This window comes from Schistocerca piceifrons, chromosome 8 (assembly GCF_021461385.2).
Source record: "Schistocerca piceifrons isolate TAMUIC-IGC-003096 chromosome 8, iqSchPice1.1, whole genome shotgun sequence".
NCBI classification, from domain to species: domain Eukaryota; kingdom Metazoa; phylum Arthropoda; class Insecta; order Orthoptera; family Acrididae; genus Schistocerca; species Schistocerca piceifrons.
Window position 1 is genome coordinate 374,403,373 of NC_060145.1, and position 25,306 is coordinate 374,428,678.

General features: G+C 45.3%; 1 protein-coding gene across 1 annotated transcript in view; it reads left to right on the plus strand.

Annotated features, from left to right (window-relative positions):
- Positions 1-25,306, plus strand: part of LOC124711789 (translation initiation factor IF-2-like) — a 67,597-nt gene that overhangs the window by 24,731 nt on the left and 17,560 nt on the right. The window contains exons 2-4 of the mRNA XM_047242008.1: positions 4,863-5,019; positions 16,888-17,048; positions 22,966-23,151. Of these exons, the coding sequence (XP_047097964.1) occupies positions 4,863-5,019; positions 16,888-17,048; positions 22,966-23,151 (504 nt within the window). The remainder of the gene's footprint in view (positions 1-4,862; positions 5,020-16,887; positions 17,049-22,965; positions 23,152-25,306) is intronic.

A 25,306-nucleotide genomic window follows, 5' to 3' on the forward strand; every position in this document is an offset into this window, starting at 1 on the left:
TCATGGGATATAGTCATAGTCTGCGAACAGTTTCTCTACTGTTCACTCTACACAACGCTGTAAAATGTGTCTACTTCCATCCGAATTTTGTTAAGCGCAATAAAAGGACCATGTCCTAACGACTAAAATCACCTGCATACCATAACACCACCCCTTGCTGCACTGTTGACACTATATGTGACTCATGCTAACATTTACCAGGCATTCACCAAACCCAAACTCGCCGTCACGTTGCTTCAGGGAGATTTGTCACTCAAAAACGCTAATTTCCAGTTGTCTACTGTCCAGAGTCGTCACTCTTTGCTTCCCCTCACGCCTCGCTTAACACTGACTACAGATACATGTGACTTATGAGCAGCTGTTCAACCATTTCATCCCATTCTTTTAACACCCTACGCACAGTCATTTTACGAGCAGAACTGCTAGCAGCAATTGGAACTCACATGTGATTCCTTGCGCTGGTTACTTCCGACTTTTTACAACCACCCTCCGTAATGCTCGACTTAGTTTAACTGTTAGTTCCTTCGCGTTACCGCTTAACTTTCATACCACCATCCATCGATTTGGGTGGCTTTAGTGGGGTTGAAAAGTTCCTATGGGGTTATTACTCAGGTGATATCCAGTGACTAGTCCATTTTCGAACAGCTGCGCCGACCGACGCATTTTGTTGTTACCACCTCTCTGCTGACAACACAACATTCCCCAGCACTCTTAACAGTGGTGGATGCGCCTATAGTGACATCTGGTGGTCAATTCCGAATTACTTAGGGATGTTGCGATACTTTTGACCAGGCAGTGAATGATCAAAATTTAGTATAGTGTAAATAGCCTGTCAAACTGATGAGTTTTCGTAATCGTCATTGGCACTCTTCTACACACTGAGGGTAATCTCAGATCGGAAAGGGTGCAGGAAGGTATACTTATCGGCCAACCTGAATTCCCCAAATTGCCCTTCAGGTAGACAAACATGTTACCCATTAAACGGGTGCATCTGGCTACGACATCTTGAGGCCAGGTAGTAGCTTGAAGCTAGCAGAAGAGACGAACATACTAGCGTTGAATCTAGTGGCAAAGAAAGAAGTTACAGAAAAGTGACATTACATATATTTGATAACGGCATTAATGATGGAGAATAGTGTGAAAGTAATATGCACTTTATGAGATTTTACCTTCAGACATTACTGGAACGTGCAGTCTACTGCTGAACGGAGTCGGAGGTGCTCGGAAAAGAACAATACAATGCCAAATATTTTAGTATGGGAGATAATTATGTTTTGTCTTGGCGCATGGAACACTATAATCATGATCCAACTTCACTGCAGGAAATATATAGGAAGTCGTTAACAACTGAAATAAAAGAGAGGAAAAAGTTGAATAAGTAGGATATGCGTTTAATTACCTAAGGAGCAACATACCAGAAGATCCATTACTCGCGCAATTCGCTATCTCACAGAAAATTATAGTGAAGACTAAAATTCATCTTTGTCTCATTATATGGGAAGACAATCCCTCTGCCGTTTTGAGAAAGACGAATATGTGCGTCTTAGAATGGGTTCATCCTAAAATTTCCATTTTTATGAGAAGCTTGCGAAGAGCACAAATAAACTTTTACAGGGGATGAATATTGTCAGCTTTGTTGCCGTACCAAAAACTGACAAAAAGAGAGAAGTGTTTATCGACTACAAAATTTTGTAATCGGCAATTACTGAAACGGACAGACTGTGCTTTCTAAAGTGTGTTTCTCACAACCGTTAGATCCTATTCTTAGCTTCAAAAACACTTTCAAATGAAGCTTGTTACTAAATAATTCCTTTTCGCCATCTATCTGTCAGTTACTGTATTTTAGTTAATAATTTACTTTTATAAATTTTTTAATAGAAATGTAATGGAGCACTTTGGCTTAACATTACAAAGCCCTTAGTATGTAGCTTATTGAACTGTTGCGTGAAGTGGCCAGGCGATAATCACAAGTCTGTTGCTAGTTGAGAAGGTCTGGTGTTGGTGATAAGGAAAGTTTTGGACTGCTTGCGGAGTTCGTGTGTTGACCAGGTAGAGGTTGCAGAGCTCGTGTGAAATGAACGCTAACATATTCTGAAGGGAGGAAAGGAGAGGGTCCGGAACACGACTATTGTGATTCGAGTTCAGGACGAAAGGCGACGTATTGACAGACACAGGTGTGATCTTCATTACAGTGGCGACCCCCCGTTGGACTACTTTGTTAGTGACTTGTATAAATGGACAAAATGAAATTGGCCCGGAAAATAGTTGGGTTGCTTATCTTAATAGAAAATACACTAACAGTAGGAAGTAGCAACACCAAAAAATAATTAATATAGAGGAGTGAAATTTTGGGAACACATTTGTCTAGGTAACGATCACAGGTTAATGTAAGCGCGAAATACGCAACTGCAAATCTGAAATTCTGGTACATTAATAACTGGTGTAGCCTTCAGAATGCTGGACGCAAGCATGGAAACGCGCTTGCACTGTGTTGTACAGGTGCTGCATGTCAGTTTGCGGAATAGAGTTCCGTGCCTGTTGCATTTGGTGGGTCAGTACAGGGACAGTTAATGCTGTTTGTGGATGGCGCCGAAGTTGTCGTCCGATGATGTCTCATATACGCTCGATTGAAGACAGATCTTGATCGAGCAGGCCAAGGCGACACGTCGGCACCCTGTAGAGCATGTGGGTGAGCGTTCTTTTGGAAAACGCTCCCTGGAATGCTGTTCACGGTTGGCAGTAAAGAAAGTCGAATGACCAGACCGGCGTACAAATTTGCAGTCAGCCTACGTGGATCAACGACCAGAGTGCTTCTGCTGTACTAAGAAATCGCACCACACAGCATAACTGCAGGCTTAAGTCCACCGTGTGTAGCGCGTAGATAGGTTGGTTACAGGTCCTCCTTCTAACTGGCCTCCTTCTAACCACCACACGGTCGTCGCTGGCACCGAGAGAGAATCAGCTGCCCTCCAATGAGATCTCATCTGATATCAGTGAAGTCGCAAATGACAGTGGTTTTGGCTCACTGGAATGCACGCAACAGCGCATCTGGTTATGTGCTGTCCTTGAAGTAACCTATTTGCAACAGTTCATTGTGCCTCTGTGGTGCCAACTGCTCCTCAATTTGCAGTTGTATTCGGAGAACCCCAAAACCAGGTGTTTTTCATATTACCTGCATTTTGCTGCCACCTACTACCATGTACTACATATCAGCGACCTCAGTAGTCATCAGACATTGTGAGAGAGTAGAACGGGCCGCTCCGCGAAACTCACGGATTTCGAACGTGGTCAGGTAATTGGGTGTCATGCATACATCTGAAGGCGAGATTTCCACACTCCGAATCATCCGTAGGTCCACTGTTTCCGATGTGATAGTGAAGTGGAAACGTGAAGGGACACGTACAGTACAAAAGCGAACAGCCCGACCTCGTTTGTTGACTGACAGAGGCCGCCGACAGTTGAAGAGGGTCGTAATGTGCAACAGGCAGACATCTATGTACACCATCACGCAGGAATTCCAAACTGAATCAGGATCAACTGCAAGTGCTATGACAGGCGGGAGATGAGTAAACTTGGATTTTATGGTCGAGCGGCTGCTCATAAGTGACACATTACACCGGTAAATGCCAAAAGACGCCTAGCGTAAGGAGCGTAAACATTGGGCGATTGAACAGTGCAAAAACGTTGTGTGGAGTGACGAATCATGGTACACAATGTGGCGATCTCATGGCAGGGTGTGGGTATGACGAATGGCCGGTGAACGTCGTCTGCCAGCATGTGTAACGCCAACAGTAGAATTCGGAGGCGGTGGTGTTATGGTGTGGTCTTGCTTTTCATGGAGGGGACTTGCACCCGTTGTTTTGCGTGGCACTATCACTGCACAGGCCAACACTGATGTTTTTAGCACCTTTTGCTTCCCACTGTTGAAGAGCAATTCAACACGATCGTGCACCTGTTCATAATGCACGGCCTGGGCGGTGGTTACACGACAATAACGTCCCTGTAATGGACTGGCTGAACAGCGTCCTGACCTGAATCCTACAGAACACCTTTGGGATGATTTGGAAGGCTGACTTCATGCCAGGCCTCGCCGACCGACATCGATACCTCTCCTCAGTGCAGCGCTCCGTGAAGAATGGGCTGCCGTTCCCGAAGAAACCTTCCAGCAGCTGACTGAACGTACGCCTGCGAGAGTGGAAGCTGTCGTCAGGGCTAAGTGTGGACCAACACCATACTGAATTACAGCATTACTGATGGAGGGCACCACGAACTTGTAAGTCATTTTCAGCCAGTTGTCCGGATACTTTTAACGACATAGTGTATGCGCCAAACGCCGAACGATATGGTCCACCCTCTCGATAGTCCCATTTAGCCCGGTCTTCTTGCGACCGTTCATTCTCATGACCATCTCTGCCTGCAGTCATGTACCGTGGCTACACTCCTGCCAAGTATTTCTGAAATATCGCGGAAGGAACATCCGTCTTCTCGTAGCTCTATTAGGCAAACTCGTTCAAACTCAATGAGGTGTTGTTAACGGTGTCGTTGTCGCCATAAAGGCATTTAACATAAGCTCACCATGTCCAATCTCGAAGGCAACTAGCCATTACGACTGTCACAGCGTATATTTAAAGCAGACCAGGTATGGATTCTCATAGTGGCACTTCTAGAGCCACTCATATTCGACTGGCGCGTAATATGAACAGATACGATCTTTAACGTGTAGAAACAAGCGCGCCAACTTTAATTTATGTCGCAGAACTCCCTCTTGGTGTTGTGACTTTTTCCCGTCACTGTATTTTCCGGGCCAGTTTACGCTTTCCTACTTGTGGGCGGACAGAGGGTGAGGCAGGTGCGTTGCGCAGGCGGCCGGAGTGCTGCTGCCGCTGCTGGCGGTCGCGGTGGGCGCCGGGAACTTCGAGTCCTTCGGCGACTTTGGAGGCGAGCGCGGCATGACGCTCATCCCGGACCTGGACGCGCAGTTCGACTCGTCGGGCGCCTTCCGAGGGCGACAGCCCGCAGGTATGTCACGTCCACAGAGTAAGAAAGCTCTGGAATGAACACAGAATACTGTACATGTCACCAACATCAAACCGAAAATGTCACTTGACTTGTGTATAACACACTATTCAGAGCAGAGACTGAAACTGTAAGATTTCATATCTATATATTACTGTACGTACCGGCCCACACTTCACTGTGGGTCAGTTTGCTTAAACGGAAAAGACAGAAGAGAAATCACACGTTTATACCATGTATGGTAATTGTATATACGTCCTAATCTTCCTCTCCTCCCTGTCTCTATCCATCTCCCCTCCTCCTCCATCTCCTCCTCCTTCCCCCTCTCTCTGTCCATCACCTTCTCCTCCTCTCTCTTTCCGTCTTCTCTTTCCGTCTTCTCTTCCCCCCTCGCTACCTCAATCTGCACTAATATCTCCCCCCTCCCTCAGTCCATCACCTCCTCCTCACTTTCTCTATTCATCTTGTCCTCCCCCTCTCCGTTTATCTCCTCCTGCAAGTAAGTAAGTGCCTAAACATCGACTGCAGTAACGTCTAAAGGTACATTTTGAGATTCTTTGTAACAATATATGTTGCTGTTGTGGTCTTCAGTCCTGAGACTGGTTTGATGCAGCTCTCCATGCTACTCTATCCTGTCCAAGCTTCTTCATCTCCCACATTCTATTATCCTCGTTTTCCTTTTGTTGATGTTCATCTCATATCCTTCTTTCAAGACACTATCGATTCCGTTCAGCTGCTCTTCCAAGTCCTTTGCTGTCTCTGACAGAATTACAATGTCATCGGCGAACCTCAAAGTTTTTATTTCTTCTCCATGGATTTTAATACCTACTCCAAATTTTTCTTTTGTTTCCTTCACTGCTTGCTCAATATACAGATTGAATAACATCGGGGAGAGACTACAACCCTGTCTCACTCCCTTCCCAACCAGTGCCTCCCTTTCATGCCCCTCGACTCGTATAACTGCCATCTGGTTTCTGTACAAATTGTAAATAGCCTTTCGCTCCCTGTATTTTACCCCTGCCACCTTCATAATTTGAAAGAGAGTATATAAAGAGAGTATATATATATATATATATATATATATATATATATATATATATATATATATATATATGGTGTTACAAAAAGGTACGGCCAAACTTTCAGGAAACATTCCTCACACACAAATAAAGAAAAGATGTTATGTGGACATGTGTCCGGAAACGCTTAATTTCCATGTTAGAGCTCATTTTAGTTTCGTCAGTATGTACTGTACTTCCTCGATTCACCGCCAGTTGGCCCAATTGAAGGAAGGTAATGTTGACTTCGGTGCTCGTGTTGACATGCGACTCATTGCTCTACAGTACTAGCATCAAGCACATCAGTACGTAGCATCAACAGGTTAGTGTTCATCACGACCGTGGTTTTGCAGTCAGTGCAATGTTTACAAATGCGGAGTTGGCAGATTTGATGTATGGATTAGCACGGGGCAATAGCCGTGGCGTGGTACGTTTGTATCGAGACAGATTTCCAGAACGAAGGTGTCCCGACAGGAAGACGTTCGAAGCAATTGATCGGCGTCTTAGGGAGCACGGAACATTCCAGCCTATGACTCGCGACTGGGGAAGACCTAGAACGACGAGGACACCTGCAATGGACGAGGCAATTCTTCGTGCAGTTGACGATAACCCTAATGTCAGCGTCAGAGAAGTTGCTGCTGTACAAGGTAACGTTGACCACGTCACTGTATGGAGAGCGCTACGGGAGAACCAGTTGTTTCCGTACCGTGTATAGCGCGTGCAGGCACTATCAGCAGCCGATTGGCCTCCACGGGAAAATCTTCTGCGAATGGTTCATCCAACAATGTGTCAATCCTCATTTCAGTGCAAATGTTCTCTTTACGGATGAGGCTTTATTCCAACGTGATAAAATTGTAAATTTTCACAATCAGCATGTATGGGCTGACGAGAATCCGCACGCAATTGTGCAATCACGTCATCAACACAGATTTTCTGTGAACGTTTGGGCAGGCATTGTTGGTGATGTCTTGATTGGGCCCCATGTTCTTCCACCTACGCTCAATGGAGCACGTTATCATGATTTCATACGGGATACTCTACCTGTGCTGCTAGAACATGTGCCTTTACAACTACGACACAACATGTGGTTCATGCCCGATGGAGCTCCTGCACATTTCAGTCGAAGTGTTCGTACGCTTCTCAACAACAGATTCGGTGATCGATGGATTGGTAGAGGCGGACCAAATCCATGGCCTCCACGCTCTCCTGACCTCAACCCTCTTGACTTTCATTTATGGGGGCATTTGAAAGCTCTTGTCTCAACAACCCCGGTACCAAATGTAGAGACCCTTCGTGCTCGTATTGTGGACGGCTGTGATACAATACACCATTCTCCAGGGCTGCATCAGCGCATCAGGGATTCCATGCGACGGAGGGTGGATGCATGTATCCTCGCTAACGGAGGACATTTTGAACATTTCCTGTAACAAAGTGTTTGAAGTCATGCTGGTACGTTCTGTTGCTGTGTGTTTCCATTCCATGATTAATGTGATTTGAAGAGAAGTAATAAAATGATCTCTAACATGGAAAGTAAGCGTTTCCGGACACATGTCCACATAACATATTTTCTTTCTTTGTGTGTGAGGAATGTTTCCTGAAAGTTTGGCCGTACCTTTTTGTAACACCATATATATATATATATATATATATATATATATATATATATATATATATATATACGGGGTGAGTCACCTAACGTTACCGCTGGATATATTTCGTAAACCACATCAAATACTGACCAATCGATTCCACAGACCGAACGTGAGCAGAGGGGCTAGTGTAATTGGTTAATACAAACCATAAAAAAATGCACGGAAGTATGTTCTTTAACACAAACCAACGTTTTTTCAAATGGAACCCCGTTAGTTTTGTTAGCACATCTGAACATATAAACAAATACGTAATCAGTGCCGTTTGTTGCATTGTAAAATGTTAATTACATCCGGAGATATTGTAACCTAAAGTTGACGCTTGAGTACCACTCCTCCGCTGTTCGGTCGTGTGTATCGGAGAGCACTGCAACATACATCGCGTTTCTACAGAATGATCTGCCAACGTTGCTCGAAAATGTCCCACTGGAAACGCGTCGACGTATGTGGTATCGGCATGATGGTGCATCTGCACATTCCGCAATTAACACTAGGCTGACTCTTGACAGGATGTTCGACGGGCGTTTCATAGGACGTGGAAGACGCATAAATTGGCCAGCCCGTTCTCCTGATCTTACACCTCTGGACTTCTTTCTGTGGGGTACCTTAAAGGAGAATGTGTACCGTGATGTGCCTACAATCCCAGAGGATATGAAACAACGAATTGTGGCAGCCTGCGGCGACGTTACACCCGATGTACTGCGGCGTGTACGACATTCATTACGCCAATTGCAATTGTGTGCAGCAAATGCTGGCCACCACATTGAACATCTATTGTCCTGACTTGTCGGGACACGCTCTATTCCACTCCGTAATTGAAAACGGAAACCACGTGTGTACGTGTACCTGACCCTTCATGGAAATGTACATGTGCGTCAGTGAAAAAGACCAATAAAAAGGTGTTAGCATGTGGACGTAATGTGCTGTTCCAGTCTCTTCTGTACCTAAGGTCCATCACCGTTCCCTTTGGATCCCTACCTAATTCGGTGCTCTCCGATACACACGATCGAACAGCGGAGGAGTGGTACTCAAGCGTCGACTTTAGGTTACAATATCTCCGGATGTAATTAACATTTTACAATGCAACAAACGGCACTGATTACATATTTGTTTATATGTTCAGATGTGCTAACAAAACTAACTGGGTTCCATTTAAAAAAACGTTGGTTTGTGTTAAAGAACATACACTCCTGGAAATTGAAATAAGTACACCGTGAATTCATTGTCCCAGGAAGGGGAAACTTTATTGACACATTCCTGGGGTCAGATACATCACATGATCACACTGACAGAACCACAGGCACATAGACACAGGCAACAGAGCATGCACAATGTCGGCACTAGTACAGTGTATATCCACCTTTCGCAGCAATGCAGGCTGCTATTCTCCCATGGAGACGATCGTAGAGATGCTGGATGTAGTCCTGTGGAACGGCTTGCCATGCCATTTCCACCTGGCGCCTCAGTTGGACGTGCAGACCGCGTGAGACGACGCTTCATCCAGTCCCAAACATGCTCAATGGGGGACAGATCTGGAGATCTTACTGGCCAGGGTAGTTGACTTACACCTTCTAGAGCACGTTGGGTGGCACGGGATACATGCGGACGTGCATTGTCCTGTTGGAACAGCAAGTTCCCTTGCCGGTCTAGGAATGGTAGAACGATGGGTTCGATGACGGTTTGGATGTACCGTGCACTATTCAGTGTCCCCTCGACGATCACCAGTGGTGTACGGCCAGTGTAGGAGATCGCTCCCCACACCATGATGCCGGGTGTTGGCCCTGTGTGCCTCGGTCGTATGCAGTCCTGATTGTGGCGCTCACCTGCACGGCGCCAAACACGCATACGACCATCATTGGCACCAAGGCAGAAGCGACTCTCATCGCTGAAGACGACACGTCTCCATTCGTCCCTCCATTCACGCCTGTCGCGACACCACTGGAGGCGGGCTGCACGATGTTGGGGCGTGAGCGGAAGACGGCCTAACGGTGTGCGGGACCGTAGCCCAGCTTCATGGAGACGGTTGCGAATGGTCCTCGCCGATACCCCAGGAGCAACAGTGTCCCTAATTTGCTGGGAAGTGGCGGTGCGGTCCCCTACGGCACTGCGTAGGATCCTACGGTCTTGGCGTGCATCCGTGCGTCGCTGCGGTCCGGTCCCTGGTCGACGGGCACGTGCACCTTCCGCCGACCACTGGCGACAACATCGACGTACTGTGGAGACCTCACGCCCCACGTGTTGAGCAATTCGGCGGTACGTCCACCCGGCCTCCCGCATGCCCACTATACGCCCTCGCTCAAAGTCCGTCAACTGCACATACGGTTCACGTCCACGCTGTCGCGGCATGCTACCAGTGTTAAAGACTGCGATGGAGCTCCGTATGCCACGGCAAACTGGCTGACACTGACGGCGGCGGTGCACAAATGCTGCGCAGCTAGCGCCATTCGACGGCCAACACCGCGGTTCCTGGTGTGTCCGCTGTGCCGTGCGTATGATCATTGCTTGTACAGCCCTCTCGCAGTGTCCGGAGCAAGTATGGTGGGTCTGACACACCGGTGTCAATGTGTTCTTTTTTCCATTTCCAGGAGTGTACTTCCGTGCATTTTCTTATGGTTTGTATTAACCAATTACACTAGCCCCTCTGCTCACGTTCGGTCTGTGGAATCGATTGGTCAATATTTGATGTGGTTTACGAAATATATCCAGCGGTAACGTTAGGTGACTCACCCTGTATATATATATATATATGTGTGTGTGTGTTAATGAATTAGGTACCTAAAAAACAAACTAGTGATGTATTCAACATTGTGTCGAAATCTCAAAGCCGTCAGTCAAGAACTTTCGGATATTAAGGATTCTGAACGAATCAACGATTTTAGTTTTATAACGTTTTCTTTTTTAGTACATGTCGTTCAACTAGCTATATAAAAAACATATGAGAATTCGAATGTAGCGTTACGTCAAAATTTAAAAGCATTTCGTGAAATGCTTTCAGAAATTTGAGATTTTTGAAGAAGCGAAAATCTACGTTAGCACCTACATAGTAACTGTGTATGTTTCTACTCCCTGATCTCCGAAAGTTTTTGACCGAATGCTTTGAAATTTTTACACAACGTGCACTGTAATACGCGTATGTTTTTAAGTACCTTTTTTAAATATGCTTAACATATAGATTTTTGAATAAATATAATAATTGGGAAACGATGTTACAAAAATTGTCAAAAACTATATATATACCAAGTAACACCACTGTATTAGAACTTTCAGAGGTTCATGACTTCCAACAAACGAACATTACATTTTTATTCATATAGATCGACAGCAGTGTTGAATAATTATTGCTGCTTCGGAAACACACCGTAATACTTAAAAGAGGAAAGCAGCTTCAATAAGTAAGCACCGGAAGATCGATTTACAGAGCCGCTTTACTTGTTGCAGCTATTAAGACATGGCTTACTAACGAGTCAATATCGAACAACTAGCTGACAGGCGCTAGACAAAAGTAAGAGAACGCTTCGAGAAATGCATGTTTGAATGCAGATGCTAACGAAGTGTGTAGGTAGCGCTGTTGTATCTGACCACAGACGGCACCTTTGCTGTGTCCTCATTGCGTTGCAAGTGTCTGTCGAGATGAGCACACTGCTCTCGGTAGTTCCGAGTGGGTTATTACGGATCTAAGCGAATTCGAATGTAGGCAAATTGTTGGTGCTTGTACGGTGTCTGCTTCCGTAACCAAAGTAGTCTAAGTATCTGGTGTCTCCGGACGAACCGTATCGAAGATTTATACCACATACAGGGAATTCAGAGAAACGTCATAAGCTAAGTCACGATGCGGACGAAGATGCGGACGTAGAGTGTTCGTTACAGAAGGTCACTGAACAGGGTTGTGATGAAAAATAAGGGAACGTTAGCTGCAAAAGTCACTGCAGAGTTGAATGTTGCACATGCAGCCCAGTTGAAAGAGCTCGCATCGTCCTGAACTGATTTTGTGTGCACAAGGATGAATTGTAGCATCTCCCGGGCCACCAGTCACCATGTTAGGGAGCCTTTATGGTCTACTCTTGAGAGAAATGTGCGTGGCCGCAATACACGCCCATCAACGTGGATTATGCAACTATAGTGCAGGGGAATGGTGTAAGATACCCTTGAACAGCATGCGAACCTATATTTATCCATTTCGAGACGACTGGAAGCTGTTTCGGGTGCCGTCAGCCTCCTTTATGAAGTGTCTAAATTATTTCACCAAAGATATATGTGTTTTTCTAATGCGCCGTTCACTTGAGGATAGAACACGTTAGCCTTTATCCTTACGAGCTTGCAGTGTCTCTTAAATACCTGTCTTGAGGAATTCGTCACTTGGTCTCTCAGTACTGCTGAGAGAATACCATACCTGATACAATTCCTCCTATCAAAAAGATTTATGTATTAGTGTCTGTGTCATTAATTTCAGACTGTACGTATCTCCAAATCATTGTGTTTGTTTTCAAGTAGTCACAATAGGAAGCTGGAGTACTAGGACCGATGTCATGGACAATGAGTGTGTGCAGTTAGTAACTTCCTTTTCATAAAAAGAATGAATATTAAATATCCTGCAAGTAAAACCGTAATTGTATCGTCCATAGAAATCCGTCAAAGTGTGATAAAACGCTAATTGTCTGGAAATATAGTTTCAGATTCAATATTTTTTCTGTGCTCTTTGTCATAGGATGAAGCCACACACCGATTCCGCCGCTGCATAATTTATTAAAGCGTAGGTCATAAGCAGTAAAAAGTAAATAAATAAACAAAAATAAAAATATCAGTGGCTATCCCTTTTGTTCATAGAATGAAGCCTTACACGACAAGATGTCATTGCTGCTGACAAAACTTCCTTGGTGTGTGGCCATGGTCCATGGAACTTCTCTGTTCCTAACGTTTCGTCGAGAGCAGATCTGGACATTGTCAAATGTGATTCTAAATCCGCTTAGTCTCACCAACCGACGGGTCGGACGTCAGAGATCTACATAGGCTTGGTAGAGATTTACACGTGGTGGATAAAGATGGGCGGCCCCGGCGGCCGAGTGGTTCTAGGCTCTTCAGTCCGGAACCGCGTGACTGCTACGGTCGCAGGTTCGAATCCTGCCTCGGGCATGGATGAGTGTGATGTCCTTAGGTTAGTTATGATTAAGTAGTTCTAAGTTCTGGGGGACTGATGACCGCAGATGTTAAGTCCCATAGAGCTCAGAGCCATTTGAACTATGTTTTTGGATAAAGATAAACCTTCCCAGAGAAGAAAATAGCTATTTACTTGTTGCCTGCCAAAAAGCTGATTATCGATTCTGTATAGCTACTGTCCATGTATCACTAAATTTCATGGATCCTTCTTTTTTGTTAAAATTATAACCATTTTAGTCGCTTTCGATGGATTTTCTATACAGCCGTCGATAGCAGTTCGTCGCTGCAGATAAAATCTTTTTTTCAGTAAGTGTACTTCATGATTTCCTGACTCAAGAAATGTCCTGCTATAGTAGATTTTTCTATTTTCTCCAGATGGCGAAGACTTTTATATTCCTCCAATGAAGGCGTAGTCCTCACCACACGTACTCGTAATTTCATATACCCTGCATTCCGACAGATGTGGACATTTAACCTTTATATATCGAAGCATTTTGTTGGTGTAAATCCGGTCTCGAGTTATGTTTCTGGAAAACTTCTCCGATCTGGCCAGTTATTTTTTAATGAAAGGTGCAGAAACCATGATTTTCCATAACTGTTTTTAAACCTTATCCTTTTGGCTACGGTTATTTTTTTTGTAAACCTCTAATCATTTCTTTTCATTAATAGCTATCTTTCTCGAAAGCCTACTCAAATATTTTAACTCAGCGTCCAGGTGTTCCGGCGTGCCAGTTCTTTTCGTTGTTTCAAACACTCTCAACGACACCCCTATTTTGCCGCAGATGATGGCTGGAGTTCCGTATGTGAGGCTTTCCGAAAAACTTCATGTTCCAACATTCTAGTATGCCAAGAGAATATTCCGTTTCATTCTCAATTTCCAGGCTAAATTGTTTTTCTTTTCACTTTATGTTATTTAGGTAACAAAAAACTCTTGTAAAGCTCTTTTACTATGTGACCGGACCACATATGCATTATGCACATACCAACCCTATCGGGGCGCTTTCTTATTTGTTTTTTCTGAAGCTGATAGTTCGATTTTTTCCATATAAAACTATCGATCGTAGGACCTAATGTGTTACCACTGGGACACCATCAATTTAAAACGTATCGTATCATAGGAACTGCCTAAAAGTAAAGCAATGTCTACAAAGAACAGTCAAATCCCGGGAGGAAACACCTACTATAATATCGTAACTTCGTTAACTAGAATTATAGTGTTTAAAGACTGGTTGTCGGCGCATACAAAAATATCTTCAGGAGCCAAAGTCAGCTCTTCAGTCTTCTCAATGAAACGTGAGTCTCTTAGCCACGTGTCAGTTTTCTCAATATGTCCCTTGATGTCTCCCTATTTGATACGCGGGAGGATTGATAGCACTAACAATGGGCGTCAGAGGAAGACCAGGCCAAAACATCAGGGAGAAATAGCGTCAGCCATCAATATGAATTTCTCACCTGCTTTTTGAAATGAAGTAGATTACTTTTCCAGAAAATTAGTTTTCTGCATTATGCCAGCTGTACGACGTTTTTTTTCCATTTTCTCCTACTGTCCTGGTATTAAAAGACCAACATAGTGTTCCGATAAAAAAATTATTGCTGGAAACAAGTAATAGTCTTACAACCACGTAACAGTAGCACAAAAGACTAGATTTAAACACAACGATGGAAGAACGTAGTTTCTCTCCCTTTTATTAAAAATGTAACTGATCAGCTAGGAAATATTTTACAGAAACATAACGTTAGACTGATTTGTCAAACGTTCTTATCTGAAAAGAATAAACGCCCTCATGTGTCGGCATGTAAGGTACATGAAATTCCATGATGATGATTTATGGTGGAGGGCGCTAAATGGTTCAATTGGCTCTGAGCACTATGGGACATAACTTCTGAGGTCATCAGTCCACTAGAACTTAGAACTACTTAAACCTAACTAACCTAAGGTCATCACACACATCCATGCCCGAGGCTGGACTCGAACCTGCGACCGTAGCGGTCGCGCTGTTCCAGACTGTAGCTCCTAGAACCGCTAGCCCACCACGGCCGGCGGAGGGCGCTAAACAGCTAGGTCATCAGCGCATGAAATTCCATACACGTACGGTATTACAACTACTTAGAGAGGTTTAAATAGACGGCTGAAGGAACTAAATGTCTTTGTGAACTATGGAAAATAGGAAAACCAACTGTAGCAGAACATTTCTTGAGTCAGGAAATCATTAAGTTAGCTTTTCGCATTCAGAATATTATATACATCACAAAGTACTATGAACGTCCATATGGAGAAGCCGAGAGATAAACATGAGTACAGTTTTAACAAAAAAGAAGAATCGTTGAAACTTTGTGATATATCCTTAGTGGATTTTCGAACGAAAAGTCGGTAGTTTGGTTTTATCTCTGGAAAGGATTATGTCTACCGATCATTTCCAAAGCTTCACCACACCCCGTATTTCACAATATTTATATTGCTTTTCGACGTCCGACCTGTCAGTTGGCAAGACAAAGCAAAAACAGGATCACGTCTGACAATGTTCAGCTCAGCTCTGGACGAAGCGTTAGGAAATTAAAAGTTTCGAGGACACGACCATACAACCCGTAAGATTTAGTAATAGGTATCCCTTATTTTTCTGTATCAAAAAAGTGGGATCTATGCTGCGGTACTTGTCGGGAAGAAACCAGTTCTCCTTGCATTTATTTCTTTAGAGCTTTAAGCAATGTTCATTCGAGATACTAAACGCAAATTTGTATAAAGCTCATGAGGCGTATGTGCATAACCCTCAGTGCCTATGTCTGTATTACGAGCAATGTTATAAAATTGTAACCCTAAACCACACTATGGTCACATGATGTTTGGAGTCATTTTTACGTGTGTTCGCGATAAAAATCCTGTTCTGTAAATCTGAATGGTAACTCCAAAGGTATTCATAATCGATGCTTTGTGCATCCGATACGAATTCTGCAGAAACTCAACGCTCCACAAATGGCATCTACTTCTTTACCCTGTCATATGGACTTCAGGGTCCTCATATTTATATAGTTGCTGTACGTTAATATAGTGTTTCTTTCAGCTTCTAAACCACGATCCTAATTTCCTGTAATGACATCGGAAAGTTTGTGTAAACTTGAACAATAATTTTAAAAAAATCATTCCATGATGAACTCAAAATTTTACGTTACTGATTACTCCAGTTAGTTCTGAATTCTTTAAACCATCAACAGTAAAATATAAAATAATCCCTAAGGTAGGATAGGATTTTAGAAAACTTTTTTCTGTGCAGCTGAAATCTTGGAGTGGGGGTGTCGTAGCGGCCCCCTATTATTAGAGGGCCCGCAGAATCGACGCGCTAGATAGGTTGCCGAACCCTTTTCAGGATTGCGGAGAGAAACATTGCCAGACAGAAACAATAACAGACTTTCCAAAAAAGACATGGAACTACTTCGCCAGAAAAAATGTGGCATTGTTCCACCAATCGGAACTCATATGACTCATGTAGCACTCCGTCGACCGGGCTTTATAAGCACTCCTAGACCGTTAGACCGGCTGTTTTTATCAACCGCTGGGATAAGCTCCTGCCAGTACTTACGCCGGCCCTAGCGTTGTATTCACTCGCCGTAGCATTGCAGTAGCACGTTGTATTTTGTAGAGCAGATTTTGGTCTTGTTTCCTTATCTGGTTTGCCACCACAAGAGTTGTGGCATTTTTCTGTTTGTTCTTGCGTTTTACACGTAGTGTATGCCAAGAAGGCGTTTCTCTTTAATTGTAATAAAGTGTAATCAAACCGACTGTTAGTTCTTTCCTGCCGACCGCAGGGGGGAAAGGTCTAAAATGCTTAAGAATTTTCTTAACTGTATGTCAAACTTACAAATATTGAGAAGTACCCTGCAATTAGAACCAAAGAAAGGGATAACAGTGGTAGTAACAGACTTTCTGCATCGAGTTGTCACAGAGCTTGATCAAACTGCAGTCTTGCAAGATGTGTCAGCTTCCACAGTGCTATTGCTGCGTGTGCCTCACACAGTTTCAGGTGTGGCTGACCTGGGTTCCTCAGTGTTCCCGCCCCCTGCAGCCGCCGCCCCTTTGCGGCGACCAGTCGTCCAAGCGCCAGCTCCTAGACCGCTGCCTGTCGCCTACGCCGCTGCTCCAGTAGCCGTACACTACTATCCTGTCCCTCAGGCTGTGGTAAGTCACTGCAATAACTTGGTCAATGGTACAGAATGTGCAGCAGTGTATAGCTTATAAACAACCAGCCACAAGGGCCGGAGATTTTCTCCGCTCAGGGACTGTGCGTTTCATCATCACCAGTGGAAGACAACGGGAAACCACCACTGGAATCACTTTCCTAGACGGTCACGCGGTGGATCTCTGACGAGGTTTTCCCCATGACAAGACCTGCCGTAAGGCAGAACACAAATTTTTCAGCCAGAAGACTATGACCATCTACCTAATAGCTGGTATGTCCGCCTTTGGCTCAGATAACAGTGGCATCACGTCATGACGTGAAAGCAGTGAGGCCTAGGTAGGTCGCTGGTTGGAATTGGCACCACATCTGCACACAAGACATCTAATTTCTGTTAATTCCCAGGATTTGAGAGATGAGCTCTGGCGTCATCTTCAGTCACATTCCACATCTGTTTTAGCGAGTTCAGATCTGGCGAGTTGGAGGGTGAGAACATCAACTGGAATTCGCCACTATGTTCCTCAATCACACTCATGGCATTAACTTAGAACTACTTAAACCTAACTAATCTAAGGACATCACACACGTCCATGCCCGAGGCAGGATTCGAACCTGCGACCGTAGCGGTCGGCGCGTTCCAGACAGAAGCGCCTAGAACCGCTCGGCCACAACGGCGGGCCCGTCATAAACGGTTGTACGCGTCTGCAACCAACGTGCGACACTCCTTGGCCATTCTGGTGCCTCGCACGAACTCCACTGGTCTCATGGATTTTCACGTGAATGTTCCCCAGAGCATAATGGAGCTGCTACCGTACCGCATCACAGGTGTGAAGGAGCTGTTCCCCTGGAAGAGGACGGATTCACGCCCTCCCATCGTCATGATGAAGAAGACATTGGGATTCATCAAATCATATAACGGTCCGCCTCTGAGCCAAAGTCAAGTGCCGATGGTCACGTGCCCATTTCAGATAGTTGCTGATGTCGTGATGTTAATATTGGCACATGTATGGGTTGTCGGATGTGGAGGCCCTTTGTTAGGAGTGTTCGGTGCGCTGTGTGTTCAGACTTACTTGTACTCTGCCCAATATTAAAGTCTGTTGTTAGTTCCAGCACAGTTCGCCACCTGTCCTGTTTTACCAGTCGATCAAGATTACGACGTCCGACATTTGCAATGAGGGGTGGCTGCCTAACCCAAAGACGTCTGTACGTGGTTTCACCACATGTTGAAGACACTCACTACAGCACTCCTCGAACAACCGGCAAGTTGTGCAGTTTCCTAAATGCTCGTACAGAATCTCCAGGACATAACAATCTGTCCTCAGTCAAATTCCTATAGATTGAGTGCCTTCCACAATCTACACACAAACAACAGACTTCTCGCCCACTGATACTACATGCACCGTGTATGTGTCTGACTAACAGTCATTCCTCGTCAGGTGACGCTGGTATCGCCTGGACGGGTTGATGCCAATAGTGGATCGGTTGTCATAATGTACTGGCTTATCAGTATATATATTACACGTGTACGTATGTGTCTGTGTTCCGATCTCATCGTAAATCACTGGACTGATTTCAACTAAACATGATACACATATCCCTTATTGTCAGGCAACGATCACTGTGGAATAAGAGTCATCAGTGTCTCATAGTTCAGGAGATACGACGTCACAAATAATGAGATTCGTGTAAAACTGCCGCGCCATGCATCACGTTTAAATTTCTTACTTCTGTGCTGCTAACCCCATTAGACAGTATTCACATGTGCCTCTAAATGCACCCACAAAATTGTATCTTGTATGACACGTGATTCGGGAGGTATGACATCATAAACACTGAGATGCATGAAAAACTGCCACATTGTGCATGGCGTTTAAATTGATTACTTCTTTGTTAGTAGCTCTATTTGCAACATACACAGGCGCCCAAACTTGAAGCAACGGACCGCTATTCCCCGTCTTGTGTCTAATCCACGATACAATCATACTAATTGTCAACCAGATGTCCGCATGGTAGTGTTCTGCACGGAAGATGGCATTCCGGTCAACGAAAAACCATGCCAATGATTACGTCAGAGCAACTATCAAACGAGGTAACCTTATATCCACAATAGCTGTGTACAAGGCAGTATGTCACAGAGAAGACGCCACTCTTCACGGTGGAGGGCCGTGGAAAGAAAGGAAGCAGGAAAGCCGCAAACTGATCTGGCTTAATGTGAATCGTTCTTTTGTTTCTCGGATATTGCGACACTTTATACAGATCGAAATTGTATTCCGAAGACCAGGGCAGGGCCGACCACATGTGGATTCAGAAGAGAGAACCTTCACTTAGCACATAACCGCCTTAATACTACACCGAAACTAGCATGTGAGCCCGCAGTACCCACTGGACGTATTGTATCGAGTCAAATGGTGTGCAGAAGGCTTCGGCAGAGTGGCCCTTAGTGTCGGCGACACGCTGTATGTCTACCCCTGACGCGAAGAGAACGTCTAGATTGGAGTCACCAACATGTCCTGGACAGCCGAACAGTGGGTCGATGGTCTTTTCACAGATGAGTCTCGATTTAGTTTGGAGAGTGATTCTCGATGGATTCGCATCTGGAGGGTACGTGGAACACGATTTAAAGGCAGATTACTTAGATACATTACAGATGAGGAAATTATTAACAGTTAATTACATTTTGAAAACTGCTTTCTTGAGATAATAATCTGAAGTTACTTCATTTCAGTAAATGTAAGGAATCCTACGAATTAGTAAGTAAATCAAGAAAAAATACACAGAGATATTTCTAGTGGTAAAGAATAACGTCTCTGAAAATAAGAAAATAGGACTTACAAAAATATCAGAAGGACAGAGAAAATTTCGTTAAATATCAATAAAAATAAGCGGCAAAAGACCCTACAGATAAATGTCCTTTACATCGCTTAACAAACACAACAATTAAAAACGGCATTTCAGTTTGATTGCATCCATGCCACAGTTTGCCTACTATCCTTCACTTATCGACATGTTAATGGATGTAAATCGATACTACAGTTCGCTTACAAACCTTCACTTATCATCATGTTAGCGGACGTAAATCGATACCGCACTTTGCTTACAAACATTCACTTATCATCATGTTAATGGATGTAAAGGTAAATTAGTTTCATCATCAAACAGGAGGCGAGATAAGGACTAGTAGGAATTTGGTTAGGCAGTTACACGGATAGCTAGTTCCAGTCGCATGTATCATACGATAAACGTCATTGAACCGTGAATTTAATTTCAAAATCTTTTCTTAAAGAATTTAATTTATTTATTAGCATTCCATCAAGAACAGTAACACATTTAATCACACTAGGTGAGCGTGGAAGTAGTTGCCACGGAGTAACTGACGAAAATGAAATTACCTTTAACAAATGGAAATTTTATTCATAAAAGACTTTTCAAAAACAGATTTAAAATTCATAAGCAGAAAAAGCACCCTCGAAATATCAAGTTACAATTTTATTTAGAGCCAGAAAGAACAATGTTGACAGTATGAGCCTTCGGGCTAAGAAGCTTACCGCTCCCTTTCAACACGGCTGTAGTCACGACCGCTCACAACCACTCTGAAAGACTACACTGGTGCAAATCTGCAACACACCAGATTACTTTGAACTAAAAATTTTAACAACTCACACAAACACATTAACTATGCACCCCGTAAGAGGAATGGAAATGGTACAAACACTCACACTATGAAATTATTTGCCACCGAAAGTGCAATTTGTTTTTTTTTTTAAGGATTCTTACGGTGGAAGGGTGGCTACTTTATAAAAATGACTATTTAAATAAAACCCATAAAATTCAGACTTACATAAAATGTACAACATGCTCTACATTACACATATACCGCCTCGCAAGATGATAGGCAAGATAAAAACATATTTCAGGAATTCAGCATTTTCACCTTAATTCTATAAATTCGTTAACACCGAATCCGACAAACATGACAGAGGCAGCTATTAACGTATGGCAGATTGACAGAGGGATAACTGAACAACCCGAACCGCAGATTGCTCTAACCCTCCCCAACTCCACAAGGGAAAAACGGACCACCCATTTCACAAATAACCACCTTCCCCCGGGTGGGCAAACGGAGAAGAACGGTGGGATGACCCCAAAACAAAGCGGCTGGTGACCTCACCAAGAAAACAAGTAGAATTTAACAAGTAAATGAAACAACATATCCCCAGTCTCTTAACTTCTAATAAACTGCGATTTCTGGCAAAGACCTGGCGCAGCACCCCCAACGCTCTCCCGAACCGTCCGCTGCCAGCCGCTTCAACGGACGCAGGAAGGGGCGCCGATCTCCCGTCTCACGGCGCGCAGCTCGCCCCGGCCAGCCCCATGTCGTGGTTTCGCTCCTGTTGCTCTTGTGTTAACCGCGAAGCCACTACCCCTTTCTATAGCGGGACTCACATGGGGACCTCACATACGCCGACGCTCAAGGCGGACAAGTCGTCTCGGGTCTCAGTGCGCGACCGACCAACCGACCGATCCAACCGCCAATGACCATTGCCCGAGCAACTCGAGCAGACTGGCAGCCTAACGTGCACACTCAGATGCAGGAACTCAGCCCCGAACTGGCGACCACTAGCTGAGTTCTGTTACTGGCGGAGTGGCAAGACTCTCATTTTCTGGCTTTGATCCAAACGACAGACATACTCGCACTGCGACGACAGACAGACACTAACTGCCGCACAAATGCGAACGAGAGGCAGACCAGCAACTGATGACACGAGACTGACCCAGACTCACTCCGATTGACCAACTGACCAGACTCCCCGAGACTCACAGACTGACCAACTGCCGAGCTCATAGCGCCCCTTAAATGCACGTGAACAGGCAACTTTTCCCCTTTCCCATCAGAGGGAGACACCAAAGCTGCGATTGCGACAGCGGCGCCACTGCCAGAAACGGAATGCGACTGCTTTACACTACGCGCTGCGGCGCGCTTTTCAAAACAGCTAACTTTACCACGCCTCAGTCATAATGTGAAATATGGAGCAGATTACCAATAACTTTTACAGCTAATTACTCCGCCTTCTTAGCTCCCTGATGAGCACAAATGAGCGGCCCCGGGTTCGATTCCCGGCCGCGTCGGTGATTTTCTCCACCTGGGGACTGGGTGTTGTGTCGCCCTCACCATCATTTCACCATCGTCGACACGCAAATCGCCAAGTGTGGCGTCAACCGGAAAGACTGGCAACTCGGTGGCCAAACTTCCCGAGGTGGGGACTTCCGGCCATCAATGCGATACGATCATTTCATCATTTCGCTATAGCTGAGTGTTGCAGTTCTTTCTGTGCTAAAATCAGATTCACTACGTATAAAATTAGGTCGTTTTTTCTTGTAGTACTGTACTGGTGAATATCCATAATATTCTCAAATTCAAAGCAACTTTAACAAGTGAATAAATGTACTGCGAGGCTGTTGTTAATAATCTTAGTTGTATCAAGACATTCTTGTAAGATATACGTGTGTAATTTCCACATATAATGCTAACTGCTGTTTTGCCCAATGAATACCTATTTACCTAAGTCAGCCAAACTACAGCCAAACGTGCTATGTAGACAGTACGATGCAGCGATGGACAATAGACTGGGAGGCTCCGATTCGCCACTGATCTGTGAAGGTCCTGGGTCAGTGCCGAAACTTTGGCAATGTAATTGATCAAACAAATCGAAGTTATACGGCGATTCAAAAATCACAGTATTTGTCTTAGAGCTAAGTAAGGTGAAATGCGACTTAGTTGAGTTACTGAGAATAATTTCTAGAAAACGTGAGAATTTTGTAGCGAGAAAACAGTCTGTATGCCAGGTTTCAGGAGAACCAAATGCCCCTCACGCTCTATGGTAGACGTAAGAGGTTGTGACTGGTGTTGTGGTGTTGCAGGCGCCTCAGCAGGCGTCGCTGGCGGCGGTGGCTGCCCCCGCCGTCTTCCGCAGCGCCGCAGCCGCCCCCCGCCCCCAGGCCCGCCCCCGTGGCCCGGCCCCTATCTTCGAAGCTCAGCCCGCAGCTGCCTACCGCGGACGCGCCGTACCAGCGCCTGCCGCAGCACCAGGCGTCACATCCTACCAGGTACTGCTGCCACATACGTCACCAGTCACCGATAATCTGGGACATATGGATCCTGGCCGACTTAGCTGAACAAAATGTTTTCGGTCTTCCGTCCGTGTGAAACTGTTAAAATGCCATCAGTTTTCGTTCAAGTACTTTTCGGCCACTGTCAATTGGGATGAACGTCTAGGGGTGCTGTTATGTCCTTATATACTATGACTGCCAGCTATGAAGGCATTTAGAGGGCACATTACGTCATATATGAGCGTACACTAACTCCGCGTTGGATGCGCCCGCTTCATCCTCGACATTACTACATGACATGGCGCGCGTGAGATGAGTGTGCTCCAGAAGTGACATGAGTAACTTTGGTGACCCACTTTTTTGTTTTTTTTTCCTTTAATGTAATTTTAATCACCTATACAGGCGGGCTGGCAGCAGCACAGTACGCTGCTCTTCAGCCTTAAGTGGAACAATAACATGACATAGAGGTGATACAGACTACAAAAAAAACGGCGGGCAAAAAATGGAGATACAAAAAACAATAAACATGAAGCCGTTCACGTTGGACGATAAAAACACTAACACTTGTGGACACGGCGCACAAAACAAGGAGAACGGCGACGGCACATGTGAACAGTGGAGTCGTAACTGCACGAAACACAAAACGAAGCACAAACACGAGATACTCATGTCGAAGATCTCTGGCGCGCGAATGTTCACTATGCGTGTGCGAGTCCGGGGACCTGCCAAGAGAGGAGGAGGAGGAAGGGGAGTGGGAGAGCGAGAGGGGAGAGCAGAGATGCCACAGACAGGGGAGAAAGGGGGGAGGGAGGAAGGGGGAGGGAAAACCCGGGGGAAGAGGGGTGGAGGGAGGGGAAGTGGGAAAAGGAAAGAGAAGGGAAGGGAAGAGAAGGGAGGGAGGGTGCCCAAAGGAAAGGACACCGGAAGTGGGGGGTGGGGCAGGGTCAAAGTTGATAGGAGGGGTAGATGGAGGGGAGGAGGGCATCATCAGGGAGGGGGAGCTGGCGGAAGCCACCTTGGGAGAGGGTGGAGAGATGGAGACCGGGTGGGACGTGCGAATACAGGCGCGGCAGCGGGCGGGGGTGGGAGAGGATCGGGAAGATGAGCGGGTGAGGAGGATCGAGTTTGCGGGAGGTGTACAGGATCCATATCCTTTCAAGGAAAAGGAGGAGGTGGTGGAAGGGGATGAGATTGTACAGGATCCGCGTGGGGGAGAGGAGACGGATGCGATAGGCGAGGCGGAGAGCATGACGTTCAAGGATTTGGAGGGATTTATAAAAGGTAGGGGGGGTGGAGATCCAAGCCGGATGGGCATAACAAAGGATAGGGCGGATGAGGGACTTATAGGTGTGGAGGATGGTGGAGGGGTCCAGACCCCATGTACGGCCAGAGAGGAGCTTGAGGAGACTGAGGCGGGAGCGTGCCTTGGTTTGGATTGTCCGGAGGTGGGGAGTCCAGGAGAGGCGACGGTCGAGGGTGACGCCAAGGTACTTAAGGGTGGGAGTGAGGGCGATAGGACGGCCATAGATGGTGAGATAGAAATCAAGGAGGCGGAAGGAAGGTGTGGTTTTGCCTACAATGATCGCCTGGGTTTTGGAGGGATTGACCTTGAGCAACCACTGGTTGCACCAAGCGGTGAACCGGTCAAGATGGGATTGGAGAAGGTGTTGGGAGCGCTGTAGGGTGGGGGGGTAAGGAAGGCGGCGTCATTGGCAATGGTGACCCGCGGGCCTGATTCGCATTCATACATAAGCTCGCGAGCCGTCTAGTCACGTGACGCGACATCAGCGCTCCTAGTCAAAACTATAGCGTCCGTGAGGTTAATGCTTATTGGATAATGCACTGACATAAACGACATCCCTTTTCCTGGTATTCCACTCCAGCAAATTATACCTCAAAAAACGTATTTTCGAGAGTACATTCGTTTTGTGTTGCCTACATCTTCAGATGTTTACATTTATTAGCGCCTCGTGAACATGTTCTTTACCGATGACGTTTTCCGATAGCTGGCTTAAAAACTTTCGTTCTGGAACGCTGTTAGTAAGGAAACAATGTTCAAGAAGCATAAATAAAAGAAAACATCTGAAGGTTAAATGCCAGGCATCTTGGAATACCATCATGTAAAAATAAACAGGTATAAAAGAAACTGGCT